This window comes from Schistocerca americana, chromosome 3, assembly GCF_021461395.2.
Source record: "Schistocerca americana isolate TAMUIC-IGC-003095 chromosome 3, iqSchAmer2.1, whole genome shotgun sequence".
Lineage (NCBI taxonomy): Eukaryota > Metazoa > Arthropoda > Insecta > Orthoptera > Acrididae > Schistocerca > Schistocerca americana.
In genome coordinates, this window is record NC_060121.1 from 954579850 (window position 1) to 954594238 (window position 14389).

Below are 14389 nucleotides of genomic sequence, written 5' to 3' on the forward strand. Positions count from 1 at the left end.
CTCTCATGAAGTTTGTTGAAAATAACTCACTATATTTGAAAAGGAACAATGATGTACTTAGCTACAAAGCAGAAGAAAAAATTACATTCATTATTCCACATTAAGGTAGACTTCAGCCCAAAAAGGGACCACTACTCTGCTACCAAAGTTTTTAATCACCTGTTCAATAACATAAAGTGTCTGGCAGACACTGGAGTTAAATTTGAAAGCCGAAAAAGTTTCTCCTTGACATTTATTTACATGATTTGTATACAGTGGTGAGTAAGAATTATTAATTTACAGCTGGAAAAAAAGCACTTGTAAATGGTCAGCATGTAGCCATACCGTTGAGACTGTAAGATGCACTCTTTTCTTTGAAAAATTGCCTCCAAAATTCAAGTGCATCTTACTCAAAATTAATATAAAATTTCTAGTGTTTGATTTAAATTCCTGGCGGTCTTAAAAATGGCCATATATTCAATGCCACGGGAAACCTATCTCTATTTGGCACCACTGGTTTAAAACAGCAACAGCAGTGCAGCAATGTGACGAATACGAGTTTTGCAGGGATTCACAAGCTTGCTAACAATGTCTCCTTCCCGCCTCAACAACACACACCCAGAACACTGTCTAGCCTATGGTGCATCATTACAGTCTACGGTGCCAGTGAACTTGAACTGAAAGTGGTACCAGGGTTGCCACATGTTTCCCCACATGAAATTCCCTGAGTTCCAGACAAGTTTTGGCATTTTTCCCTGACAAATTTTGAGATCTCAAGGATAACTTAAGACATAAATTGGCAATCTGTCTTTGCAGCTACAGTACAAGAAACAATAGTGCAAATGAGGAAATATCTAAAAAAAACTCGCAAGGAGATGGCGTTTCCTGATATGACCAAAAATCTTAAGTACTAACATCAACATCTTTTGCAAATAATTGCTTTTAGTTGGAGAAAGCAAGTCAAATAGTATGTGTGCTTCATTAAGACCACCGATGTTATTTTATTTCAATAAAACATAACACATTTGGTGACAAAAATAAGAGTTTCCTTGGAGTCCCAAGACAAATTTAAAACACCTTCACTGATTTCAGAAAAAAATTAGGCCTCTTGAAAGAATTGTATAAGGTGGGGAAGAATTGTGTAAACAAAGACTGTAGGTGACTGCCAATAAAATGTTGATTCTAATATGTTCGTTATTGTCAGTTATTACCCACTGTATTATATCCATTATTTTACAAGTATTTTATGATTTTTCTTTCAAGAAATATATGAGTACACAGCGTACAAACTGCCAGCGACTGACACAATTTTCTTCTTCTTATCATCCATACTTTCTAACATATAAACTACATTTTAAGTGCCAAAATGTACTAGAACAAATAAAATGTCTATAAAACGCCTTGAGGTGAGACGGTCGCAATTCCTGAAATCCACTGCCGATGGCCTCTGGCCTGCTGAGGACCACCACAGTCCTGGGTCCATGGATGAACCATGAAAATCCCCTGCCTTACACCATACACAGACAGACCCAGCCTGTGGGCAGATCTGTGAGACTAGTTCTGACAGGCAGGGCCTACACATTAGTGGGAACTGAATGGCTTCAGACTGGCAGACCTGATCCATTACAGACAATTGTAGAAATGGCCTGCAGTTTTGGCCCATTGTGGAAATCCACTTGTGTGACCAGCTACTCACTAGCCACAGATAGCATGTTGATGAAATGAGACGAAAGTGATCGATGTATGCAACAGATAACTTTTTCAAATACTCTGAGAATAAATAATAATGAAGATGGGTAACAACTCACTCACCATAAAGATGGTTGCTGAGCTGCAGACAGGCACACAGAAAAGACAATCACACTCCTACAACTAAATTTTCAGCGATAGCTTTTGTCAGAAAACCAGAACACACACACATTCACACAATCACTCAGACACAACTCATGCACACGACTGCCGTCTCCAGCCCCTGCATCTACAGTCTCCGAGAATCAGATCCAAACAAACCACTCCTCACGCCTCCCAGCCTGTCATCGGAATCCGTTAGGCTAGTGACAAGAAGTAGTGGCAACACTGACTGCAAGCTGAGGGGAGTGGTAGGAAGACGAGAAGCAGCAATAATGAGAGAGTAGGGAAGCAGCGCACGTACTCAGCTGCATCCAGCCAATGACAATGTACGACACCTCACTAAACAAACCATTTCATCTACTGAGACAAAAACAAGATTTATGCTGTGCTTTTTCAAATTTCCGTGATATTTCCCTGATTTCCCTGACGTGTTTGAAATTCCCTGTTTCCAGAACCTGTGGCAACCCTGGATTTAGGTTTTCGGTAACAGTAAGTTTTTGTTGGTAGCTAGTTTCGTAATGGGAAAAAATAAATGGTAATCATATGATGAGGACTAAAATTGAAAGTAATAGCATACACAGAAGTAGTTGGAAACAGAGCAACTGATCAGCGTTTTGGCCTTCCACCAACAGGAAAAAAAAAAAAATTTCACAATTGGCGGTCTAGTAAAGAAGAACTGAAAAAAAAAGAGGAAGACTAAATGTGCAAACAGAGGACTGAAAGAAAAAAAAGCCAAAACTAGAAGATGACTATTTTCAGGGATTTGAAAGGTCAGTTCAGTTTTATAATTAAGAATTCTTTTCGTCTTGCTTTGCAATCTAATAATAAAAATAGAATTTTTTTTTTTTTTTTTAACTGCTTAAAAATTACGATGTGTCCTACAGTCTGTAGCATCTTAGAGTCCATAAAATATGGTACATATGAATATAAAGTGACTCATTCCATACAACTTCTGACACTTTCTTGGACGACAAGAGACAGTGCTGTGTTGGGTTGCGCGGCTCACGTCTCTTCCAATTGACTCATATGTTGCGTGTGCAGCTGATCCTCTACTTTGGGTCATCAGATACATTGCTCTCACTGTTTAATTCTTCTCCGAAGACTGTGTCAGGTTAAAGGGAATAATATTAACCAGCTCTCTATTCTTGAAATAAATCATGTACTTGTAGAATCTTTTCAGTTCAACAACAATATATTTTCAATTCTCATCTCCAAACTAACAATTATTCTGTACAAGCTCCAGCAAGCCAACTGCTTCCAAGATAAACGTCAGAATCGACAAAACAGCCATACAATTACATAAGTGCTGCCTCATACAGAGCCAAGACATGAAGTAAGAGTCTCTATACAATACATACTTCATATGTCTCTGTAACAATCCTCATGACACCACAAACCACAGAACATTATACAAACACTTTTTGACTTTTTCATGTAAATTCCAAGGCACTGCTGGTAACCACTTGTCAGGGCCGCTCATCTGATGCAGCTCCTGGGTTCTCGTGACAGCTGTCCCTCCTACACACACAGACGAGTGTGGTGCAGTAAACAGGCTCTCTCACCCTCATCATTAAAATATCGGGTGTTCGAGATGGTGGAAAGCCAAGCGTTCCTAGAATTTACCCCGAAATCCTCGAATCACTACATTTCCCTCCCTTAGCTCGAACACGCAATATTTTACACATATTCATCATGTACATTAATATCTATCACAACACTAATTTATATTTCAATCAATATACAATATATCTCTTTTAGTCCTTGTGTACTTAATACTTAGATTTTCCTTTTCTTGTTTTTGTTCGTTTCGACAATAACTATCTGATCATTTCACCCGATGTTGGAGTTAGTACTTTTACATCTAGGAATTGTGCTGACAGCATTTTTTATTTCCAATCACAAACTCCAGGTGGCAAAGACTACTGATTGCCTCATCCTTTAGTATAATTCTCTAAACTACCTTTTCTTTAGTACTTAACAGTCTCATTTCCTACAGTAACTTGTAGTCTGGAAGAAACTCTGGAGAAAAAAAATGAACGTGCTCTTTCTGACACTCGTAACTCCTAATAACGCTGCCGATGTAAAGAATCCAAACTTATCAGAATAATCTCTATAAAACTGGGTGACTTCTGTCATGATACTGTCCTTCCCTTTAGGCACAGTACCTATACTTTATCTCCGGGTTGATCCTATGGACGCACTACCTCTTTCTGCTTTGGTAGGTACGCCTCTTTCTTATTCCTATATTCTATGGTACAGGTCAATCCCCTTCTTGGTGCCCCTGCCCGCACAGTATAGGTCAGCCTCTCTTCGGTCTGCCTATCTGCCTTTTTCTTCATTTAATAAAAGCTGGGTGCGGTCCCCCTTATCCTTTGTGAGTAGGCCCCATGGTTCATTGCCTAGTATACATATTTGTGTGTACTGTCGCTAAATATTACCTGGCAAAATTCAGTTCTACTTCACACTTCACTCTTACCTCTGGGTACCTTATTTGATGTCCTAGCGCCCTCCATAACTTCTCAACTTCTACGCTTTCAGCAGACCTCATATTACATATAATTCAATATATCATACCTTTCTTTATTCTATACTTCCCCTACAAACCATTAGAATAAATATTCAACTGATATTCCAAAATAATCATCACCATTCGTTCCTCCCCGGCTTATGCTCATTAGTTCTTCCTTAGTTTCTGCTCTCCTTCATTTCTCACACTTCCTTGTGGGATGTAGAACTGTCTCTGTTCTTATACCTACGTATAAATATATAAGAAGTGACAAAAGATTAAAAGAAAGGGATGATGCAGAACCGTCATATATCAACCATACAATATGTGCATCTACTCAAATGTACATATGTCTTTATTGCTCTCCATCCCTTAGCAGTTCTGACATCGCTTCAGGTTTCTAGCCCATAATTTTCATGTTTGCGTCTAAGTGTTCAAATGGTTCAAATGGCCATGAGCACTATGGGACTTAACATCTGAGGTCATCAGTCCCCTGTCTAAGTGTAATCTTGTGTGTATGTCGATGTGTGTTTGTGCAGCCTGATTCTTCGGCCTACTTATGTGAAATAAGTTGAAGGTTAAGGAAACCACGGAGAATGAGAAGGACTTCAGCAATAGAAGTATATGCATATGGAAAAAGGGAAAGATAGACCAGTACTCAGATGACAAGTAAGAAAGGAAAAAATAGAGATGGTTGCTAAGATTGAAGGAGAAAAAGAAGATAGCCTCAAAGACAGGAAAACCCTTCCCACCCTCTTCCCCAGGATCCCTACTTCGGCAGTACATGAGTGAGAAGCCGGAGGAGGTATGATGTTAAACGTCTCCTGCAGAACGGACATTCTCACCTTCACCTTTGAAGCCCCCGAAGAAAAATTTTAGCTACATCTATAGAACGGCAAATGGTGAAGAATCAGTCACACTTGTTCATGAGGGTTATCTGAAAGGTGTGGTGTGTGTGTGTGTGTGTGTGTGTGTGTGTGTGTGTGTGTGTGTGTGTGTGTGTGTGTGTAGCGTAAGTCATGTCTTTACCTACACTACCCACCCCTTTCAAGATTGATACAAACCCTCCCATCTACACCACATCTCATAAAAGGTATAAATGTTCTATAAAAATAGAAAATTATACACTACGATAAGATAGTTATTTCATTAGTCACCTCATATTATATTATTCTTAAATCTAATATTCTATTCTGTTCATTCAGTCTTAAAGTCACTCTGTTTACATAGTACCATCACATTACACATTCTACCAGAATATTATTCTGTTCATTTCATTTTACGTTTACAGATCACTTTTATTCGTGATTCTCTTAAATTAGTCACAATCTTCTTGTAGTCATATTTGGTCTCTCTCTCTCTCTCTCTCTCTCTCTCTCTCTCTCTCTCTATTCGTTTAGTCGGTTCCGACTCTTCGTGACCCCAAAAACCAAATCATGCCACTTTTTGCTGTCTTGCACTTTCTCCCGTAGACCTTCCAGGTTGGAACACATTGCTTCTTTGATGCCATCGATCCATCTCATCCTCTGACGTCCTCTTCTTCTAGTTCCTTCAATCTTCCCCAGCATTAATGTTTTTTTCCAGCGAGGCATGCCTTCTTCGCATTGTGTGTCCAAAGTAGGTCAGCTTTTGTTTTAACATTAGACCTTCCAGGGAGAAATCTGGTTTAATTTGCTCCAATATTGATCTGTTGGTTCTCTTTGCAGTCCATGGAACTCTAAGAAGTTTCCTCCAACACCACAATTCGAAGGAGTCAATTCTTCGCCGTTCGGCCTTTCTAATGGTCCAGGTCGCACATCCATACATCACAACTGGAAAGACCATAGCCCTCACAATACGGATCTTCATATTTGGTCACTTAAATACTAACATGATAGGATAGTTTGAGAGGTTATGAATAGATTACAGAATAGTTGAAGATTTGAAGAGAATTAGATGTAGGAAAACTAATGTGGAAGCAACACCGAAAACAATTCAGGAACCGACGGTCGTCACTCTGCCCGTTAACACAGAATGTTAACGTCCCTGGGGAACAGATGTGACTCCGCCCGGATCCCATGGATCTGACATTAACCTCACTTGAGCAAGAGCAAACCAGTACTTCTCTTTACATTTTCAGTGAAAGTCTCCCAACAGGAAAACAATCACCACTTTACTAGGTAACACAACATCAGATAAAGTTATTCTGTTTCCAACTTTGTCATGGACAAGTTTGAATTTCTTGCACAAGTTGTCTATAACCTTGTTAGTATCATTCTGTTTGGAAAAAGCAACAGTTGCAACGTTTACGGAGATTATACTCTCAGAAATTTCTCGATCTATAATTCACTCAAATGGTTCTGCCAGGTTACTTACATTTATAATGTCAAAGTTGACTATTTTTTCTTTGAAATTTTGTTCTACATTATTTACTTGCATGTTGACGCATGCAATTTGTGATTGGACTATAGGAATCAGCTTGTCCTGTTTCTCAACACTCTCTTTCAGGGTGCACAACCTCTGCTTTACAACATCGAATGTAACATTGGATACACGCTGAAATGATCCTAATTTTTCAACAAGTTCCATTTCTATATTATTACATTCATCTTCAATGTCAAATTCAAATTTTTTAGTTAAATCCTGAAATTGCTCATTCTTTCTTTGGTTAAACTCAGTGAGTAGTTGTTCAATGTGAGTATTCAAAGAACTGGTTTGTTCACTCTTTAAATCCAATTTCAGATTTTCTACCTTATTATTTAGAGTCAAATTCAGTCTTTAACAAAACTATATTAGCTGCTTGACTGTTAAAGATTCTGCTTTGGCTACTTAAAACATCATTCTGAGCTTCTAATTTGATGTTCAATTGTGTATTTACTGAATCTAACTTAAGACTTTGATCACTTAGTTCTTGTCTTAAAGAAGAATTTTGAGCATTTAAATCTGCTCTTTGAGCATGTAACTTAGCATTTAGTTCTTTTCTTAACGAAGCATTCTGATCACTTAGTTCTTTCCTTAAAGCCGCTGAATCTGCTCTCTGAGCTTTAAGTAAATTCACTACCTCAGACCAGTCTGGTGCCTCCTTACTCACTGTCGTAACCATGGCTAGTTCTGAAGTTTCCCCAGTTTTTTGAATGCTATCCATATCCCTATTGATTTTCGACCTAGTGATCATCTAGAACAACTTCTCATCTAAATGTTCTAGCTACAGTAATATAGTCTGTGAACAGTTTCTTTTTTTTTCCCCCCCTACTCAAACAATTATTGTTGTTCGCTCACCCAGTGTAGAGTTTTATGCTGCGGTGAATAGCACAGGTGCCGGCAGCGTCGAATGTTGGTTGTGGTGTCGATGTCGGCGAGTGGACACGAAGTCAGCAACGGTGAACAGCAGCTGTTGCAGTCAACGTTGGTGGCTGGTTACTGCGTCGACGTCAGTGGCTGGTTACTGTGTGTGTGAGAATTGCTTCCTCCCCACACCCAAATCATCTTAATTGAAAAGTTGACATCTTCCCTCCATTCTTTTGACATTATTACCTTCTACCGTCTTATGTTATGTTGCTTTCACAAATTTCTTCCTTTGGTCCAGTAGACACAACACAATTACTCGAAACAGTTTCTCAGTCTTGTTATGCCTGGTTGCTATGGCAACTCAAGTATCTTCTTCCCGTTTTTGGCTTACAATTTCCCTTTCTCTTTCAGTCCTCTCACTTGGTCGCCATGTTCTAACGCTTTCTTGAATGACAAGAGACAGTGCTGTGTTGGGTTGCGCAGCTCACGTCTCTTCCAGTTGACTCATACACTTGCGCGCAGCCGATCCTCTTCTTTAGGTAATCAGCTAAGTCGCTCTCACTGTTTAATTCTTCCCCAAAGACTGTATCAGGTTAAAGGGAATAATATTAACCAACTCTCTATTCTTGAAATCATAGAATTCATGGAACATATTTTGTGTTCAGACATAATGACCTTTCTAGACTCTGAGAAGCTCATCAGCAGAAACCAGCAAGGTTCCAGGAAACAGCGGTCATGTGAGACACAGCTGGCCCTCTTTGTGCACGATAATGGCTCCCAGGTTGATGCCATATTTCCCGACTTTCGAAAGGCGTTCGACTCAGTTCTACACTGTCACTTTATCCAAAAAGTGCGCACTTACAGTCTATCTGATGGCATATGCAGTTGGATAGAAAGTTTTCTAACAAACAGGGAGCAGCATATCGTCCTAAATGGGGTGACTTCAACAGAAACAAGCGTAACTTCTGGTGTGCCCCAGGGCAGCGTAATAGGCCCGCTGCTTTCTACGATTTACATAAACAATGTGGTTGATGGTATTGACAGCATCATTAGACTGTTTGCCGATGATGCTGTAGTCTACAGGAAAGTAGCATCACACGAAAGTTGTGAACAAATCAATGAGAATTTGCAGAAACTACATGCGTGGTGTAATGACTGGTAGTTATCTCTCAATATTAGTAAGTGTAACCTACTGCGCAGAACAAGGCAAAAATCCCCATTAATGTATGAGTACAAAATAAATGCCCAGTCTTTGGAAGCACTGACATCCTTCAAGTATCTTGGTGCGACTATTCAAAATCATCTCAAATGGAATGATCAAGATTACACTAGTAATGGGTAAGGCGAACTCTAGATTGTGGTTTATTGGTAGAATCCTGAAGCGATGCAGTCCTTCAATAAAGGAAATAGCTTACGATATGTTAGTTTGTCCAGTCTTAGAGTATTGTTTGTCTGTATGGGACACTTACCAGATTGGTCTGGTTCAAGAGATTGAGAAGGCCCAAAGAAGAGCGGCAAGATTCTTGACTGGTGCATTTAGCCATCGTGAGAGCGTTACATATCTCATAGAAAGTTTGAAGTGGGACACACTTTCAATTACATGGCGCACTAAATGGAAGGGGCTGCTCACTAAATTCCGAAATCCGACCTTCACCGAGGATGTAGAGCATATATTATTACCACCAACTTTCAAATCGCGCAATGACCACTATTCAAAGATAAGGGAAATTAGAGCTCGTACTGAGGTGTTCAGACAGTTGTTTTTCCCTCACGCAATCCGCGAGTGGAACAAGGGGAGGGGGGGGATATAGATGTAGAAATAAATCATGTAGTCGTAGAATATTTTCGGTTCAACAACAATATATTTTCAACTCTCATCTCCAAAGTAACAATTATTCCGTACAAGCTCCAGCAAGCCATCTGGTTCCAAGATAAACGTCAGAATCGACAAACCACCCATACAATTACATACATGCTGCCTCATACAGAGCCAAGACATGAAGTAAGAGTCTGTATACAATACACGCTTCATCTGTCTCTGTAACAATCCTCATGACACCACAAACCACGGTACATTATACAAACACTCTTTGACTTTTTGATGTAAATTCCAAGGCGTTACTGGTAACCACCTGTCGGGGCCGCTCATCTGACGCAGCTCCTGGCTTCTCGTGACAGCTGTCCCTCCTGCACACACAGACGTGTGGCGCAGTAAAAAGGCTCTCTCACCCTCGTCATTAAAATATCGGGTGTTCGAGACGGTGGAGAGCCATGTGTTTCTAGAATTTACCCCAAAATTCTCGAAGCATTACAAACTGATGATTAACTGTACAAATGATCCCAGTAACATTAAAATAAACTAAATGGAACATTTGCTAAACTGTATTTATTTAGTTATTTATTATCTTCTCTCGTACATTACTACTGCAATGAAGGTCAGTTCTTGTGCTGTACAGGAAAAATGCAGTGTGTCATATGCCAGTTTAGTTGTACTCCTTTTACAGAGAATCAATCAACAATTTTTGAACACAAAGGTTTCTTTACAATGTTTATTCAGTAGATATGACCCCATTCTGAACATGCTGATTCACTAGGCATAATCCTGAAGTTTCTTACTGTAGCTCTTTGTATTTGATTGGTTTTTCAGAATGAAAAGTAGTTTGAGATACATACCTAAATTTCAGTTTATGTAGAAAAAAATGGAAAACAACAGGAGCTTTTGAAGTGATGTGCTACAAAGGGATCCAATTTTGTTCACGGGCACCTAACATTAGCCTGAATTTGAGTATCTGCATGGTTCAGACAGAAGATATCAAGTTATGAAACTTAAGGAACAACTTAATTGCTGTATTTCATTCAAGTTTTATTTCTAATATATTGAGAAGCAGGTTACCTGACTATGTTTTCTGCAACTGAGGTAAACCTATTCATGGAACTACAGGGTACATTCAACATTGATTATGCAAATGCACACTATCGCACATGACTGTCAGCATTCAGGAGCAAGTTTCACGTAAGTGATTAATAATAAAAAGACTTCTTAAAAATACATTCAGTACATATAATTACCTTTACAATGAACTGTCTGTTCACCTTAGGGTCTCTAACCATTCACGAATCACAACATAATGCCTCAACATATTCACTATGTGATCAAAAGTGTCCAGACACCTGGCTGAAAATGACTTACAAGTTCGTGGCGCCCTCCATCGGTGATGCTCGAATTCATTATGGTGTTTAGCCTTGATGTCAACTTCCACTATCAAATGCATATGTTCAATCAGGTGCTGGAAGGTTTTTTTTGGGGAATGGCAGCCCATTCTTCACAGAGTGCTGCACTGAGGAGAGGTATCGATGACAATCGGTGAGGCCTGGCACGAAGTCGCCGTTCCAAAACATCGCAAAGGTGTTCTATAGCATTCAGGTCAAGACTCTGTGCAGGCAAGTCCATTACAGGGATGTTATTGTCATGTAACCACTCTACCACAGGTCGTGCATTACGAACAGGTGCTTGATCATGTTGAAAGATGCTATCACCATCCCCGAACTGCTCCTCAACAGTGGCAAGCAAGAAGATGTTTAAAACATCAATGTAGGTCTGTGCCACGACAGTGCCATGCAACACAGAAAGGGGTGCAAACCTCCTCCATGAAAAGCACAACCTCACTGTAACACCATCGCCTCCGAATTTTACTGTTGGCACTACACACGCTGGCAGACAATGTTCAATGGGCATTCAATATGCCCATTCACTGCCAATGGATTGCCACACTGTGTACCATGATTCGTCACTGCACACAATGTTTTACCACTGTTCAATCGTCCAATGTTTACACTCCTTACACCAAGCGAGGCATTCGGCATTTACCGGCGTGATGTTTGGCTTATGAGCAGCTGCTCGACCATGAAATCCAAGTTTTCTCACCTCCCACCTAACTGTCATAGTACTTGCTGTGGATCCTGATGCAGTTTGGAATTCCTGTGTGATGGTCAAGATACATGTCTGCCTATTACGCATTACGAGCCTCTTCTGTCGGTCAACAGATGAGGTCAACCTGCACACTTCTGTGCTGTACGTGCCCCTTCACATTTCCACTTCACTATCACATTGGAAACAGTGGACCTAGGGATATTTAGGAGTGTGGAAATCTCGCATACAGACGTATGACACAAGTGACATCCAATCACCTGACCACGTTTGAAGTCTATGAGTTCAGCAGAGCATGCCATTCTCTCTCTCTCACGATGACTAATGACTACTGAGGTTGCTAATTTGGAGTACTTGGCAGTAGGTGGCAGCACAATGCACCTAATATGCAAAAATGCATGTTTTGGGGGGTGTCCAGATGCTTTTGATCACATATTGTATGAGCCTGTAAAAGCTAAATGAAAATGGATTTTTCTTCATCCAAAGCCAATTGTGCATCCTTTGACAGATACTTACAAGGAGTGATCCCAGCAGTAGAATTGACTTTTTGAAATAATCTATATGGTGATGTATGTTAAGGTCCATGGAATCACTCCCTGCAGCCATTCACCATGGTGGGTCTTCATTAGCGAGTAATCAATGAAAAAGAAATTCAAAATTTCACTAAAAATAGAAACAATTTACAGACCAGTTGTATACCGTAATGGCTAAGGTAATGACCTCACATGTAGAAGATTGTGGTTTCACACTTTGTTATGCACTTTGAAATTCTTTATTTTTAAATCTTTATCGAAATTATTTTTATCTTTATTTTTATTCGATTAATTGGTTTAAATGCAATTTTTTTCATTCCCTTGTCACCACATGTAAGTCATTGTATGAAATATATCAACTGCTTTCATTTTTCTTCATATCAGCCTTTTTCCACTTGGAATGCCTATTAATGAGATTTCGATTATTGTTAACTCTGACTTAAAGTCTTCCATTTCATCATTTTAAATTTTTGTCCATGTAACTGCATTCATTACTTCTATTTCCCATTTTGCTTGAAATGTATTTTACTTATAGTCCCCATTTTCCTTTAAAACATCATCCAAGTTATTTTGTCCATAGTACAATAAGAATTTATATTTTAAATGTTTGTATGACCATTGCAATCCAAAAAGACGTACATCTTGTAAAGAAGAATACATTCTTGATACCACTGCACAGTAGATTATTTTGTCTTTTGTTTTTTAATCGACAGATCGGCATTTTCAAATGTTTAAACATTAAGACAGATAAATAAAAGTAATTAAATTCACATGCATAAGTATTCCAAGTGAAAAATAAATATAAGAAGAAAAAATAAGAGCAATTGAAGAAGTTAATAAGTTGATTACAACGATGTGACAAGGAAATACAAATTTAAAAAAAATTGTTTGTAAACCAATTAATTGCATAAAAATAGTGACCAAAGTCATTTTGACAAAGATTTTTAAAAAAATAAAAAAGTTTCCATTGCTTGACGAGATTCAAACCATCCACCCTAGTCAGTAACTTAAATACTATAGTACTTTTTTTCTTCAACAGTCCATAAATGGTTACTATTTTTAATGTTAAACAGCATCATGTGAAATTCCATTTTTTTTTTTTTTCTGATTATCCGCAAACGAGTGTCCACCAGGATGAATGGCTCGAACATGTGATTTCTTGGACCTTAACCTAAGACACCATACAGAGTATTTAAAAAAAATCAATCCCACCCACTGCAGTTAATTTATTTTCTTTTTCATTTTGCTTAAATCATCATATGATATCCTAATGAGACACTAAAATCCAAGCCCATGGATCTGGAGTGTGGCAAATACTCACTAGTTACAGTCCTTTGTGAAATCTTTCGGAGTGCTCATCATGACTCACTGAAATATCAACTTGCAATGCCTAGAAAGTTTACTTTACCTCTCCTTTGGATTTCTGAGAAGGTGCATTGCTCTTCCTTCTGTTATTTGATGAACTAAGAAACTGGCCTTGCTGCTGCTGCTAATAAACAACTTCTTTTTCTACTTCTGATGTTGCTGCATTTAATCAGTGTGTCACTTACTTCTGACTTATTTCTTCTGTATTATGATTTTAGTTTTAGTGGTGGGCACAAGCAAACCAGAAATCTATAACTTAGAACTCCAGAAACATAGAATGCCACACACTGGCAAATCATAATTTTTTCAAGTATTTCCTGATTATACTTTTTTGACTAGGGTTACTTTCTTACCTGGCCTTATTTTAGGTATGTGCAACAGTAACTTTGTAAAATTCAGAAGTGCATGTCAGATTTCCTAGTTCTAGCCAAAGGCAGAAAGTATTCAAACAACACATGGAAAAAAGGTTCAGATTCCACAATATCTAATCCACTCTAATAACACTCAACAGTTAAAATGCTACATTTCACTTCAGATCAGTGCTGAAATGAACTAATAAGTTATATTTTTTTCCAAATCTGTAATAGTTAGCCTTAGTTTCCCAAAATCATAACACCAGCATCCCATCATTTTTGTACAAGGAGACTATTTTGTTCTAAGTTTCAATCACACTTCAAATTAACTATGTTACTATGACTGTCATACCTTTGAGTTACGTGCTAAAAAAGTGACGTAATTTCTTCCTTCAGAGGATATAATATAGGAATCTTCAATTTCTTCATCTGATGCCAAAACTGGCTTTTGGGTGTCTTCTTTCCTTTTTTGCAAAACAGCATCTAATGGTAACACACGACCATTTTTGAAAAGAACAATGGGAGGTTTTTCTTCAGAAGATGACAAAATGCAGTTTATGGGTTCCTGAAACTAAGTTGAAAAACATTTAAACATTAGTGTTTTTAT

The 14389-nt window shown here is 38.6% G+C and overlaps 1 protein-coding gene across 1 annotated transcript in view; it reads right to left on the reverse strand.

The window, feature by feature from the left end:
* Positions 1 to 14389, reverse strand: part of LOC124605655 (nucleolar protein 11) — a 73847-nt gene that overhangs the window by 44537 nt on the left and 14921 nt on the right. Inside the window, exon 3 of the mRNA XM_047137481.1 lies at positions 14135 to 14353. Within this exon, the coding sequence (XP_046993437.1) occupies positions 14135 to 14353 (219 nt within the window). The remainder of the gene's footprint in view (positions 1 to 14134; positions 14354 to 14389) is intronic.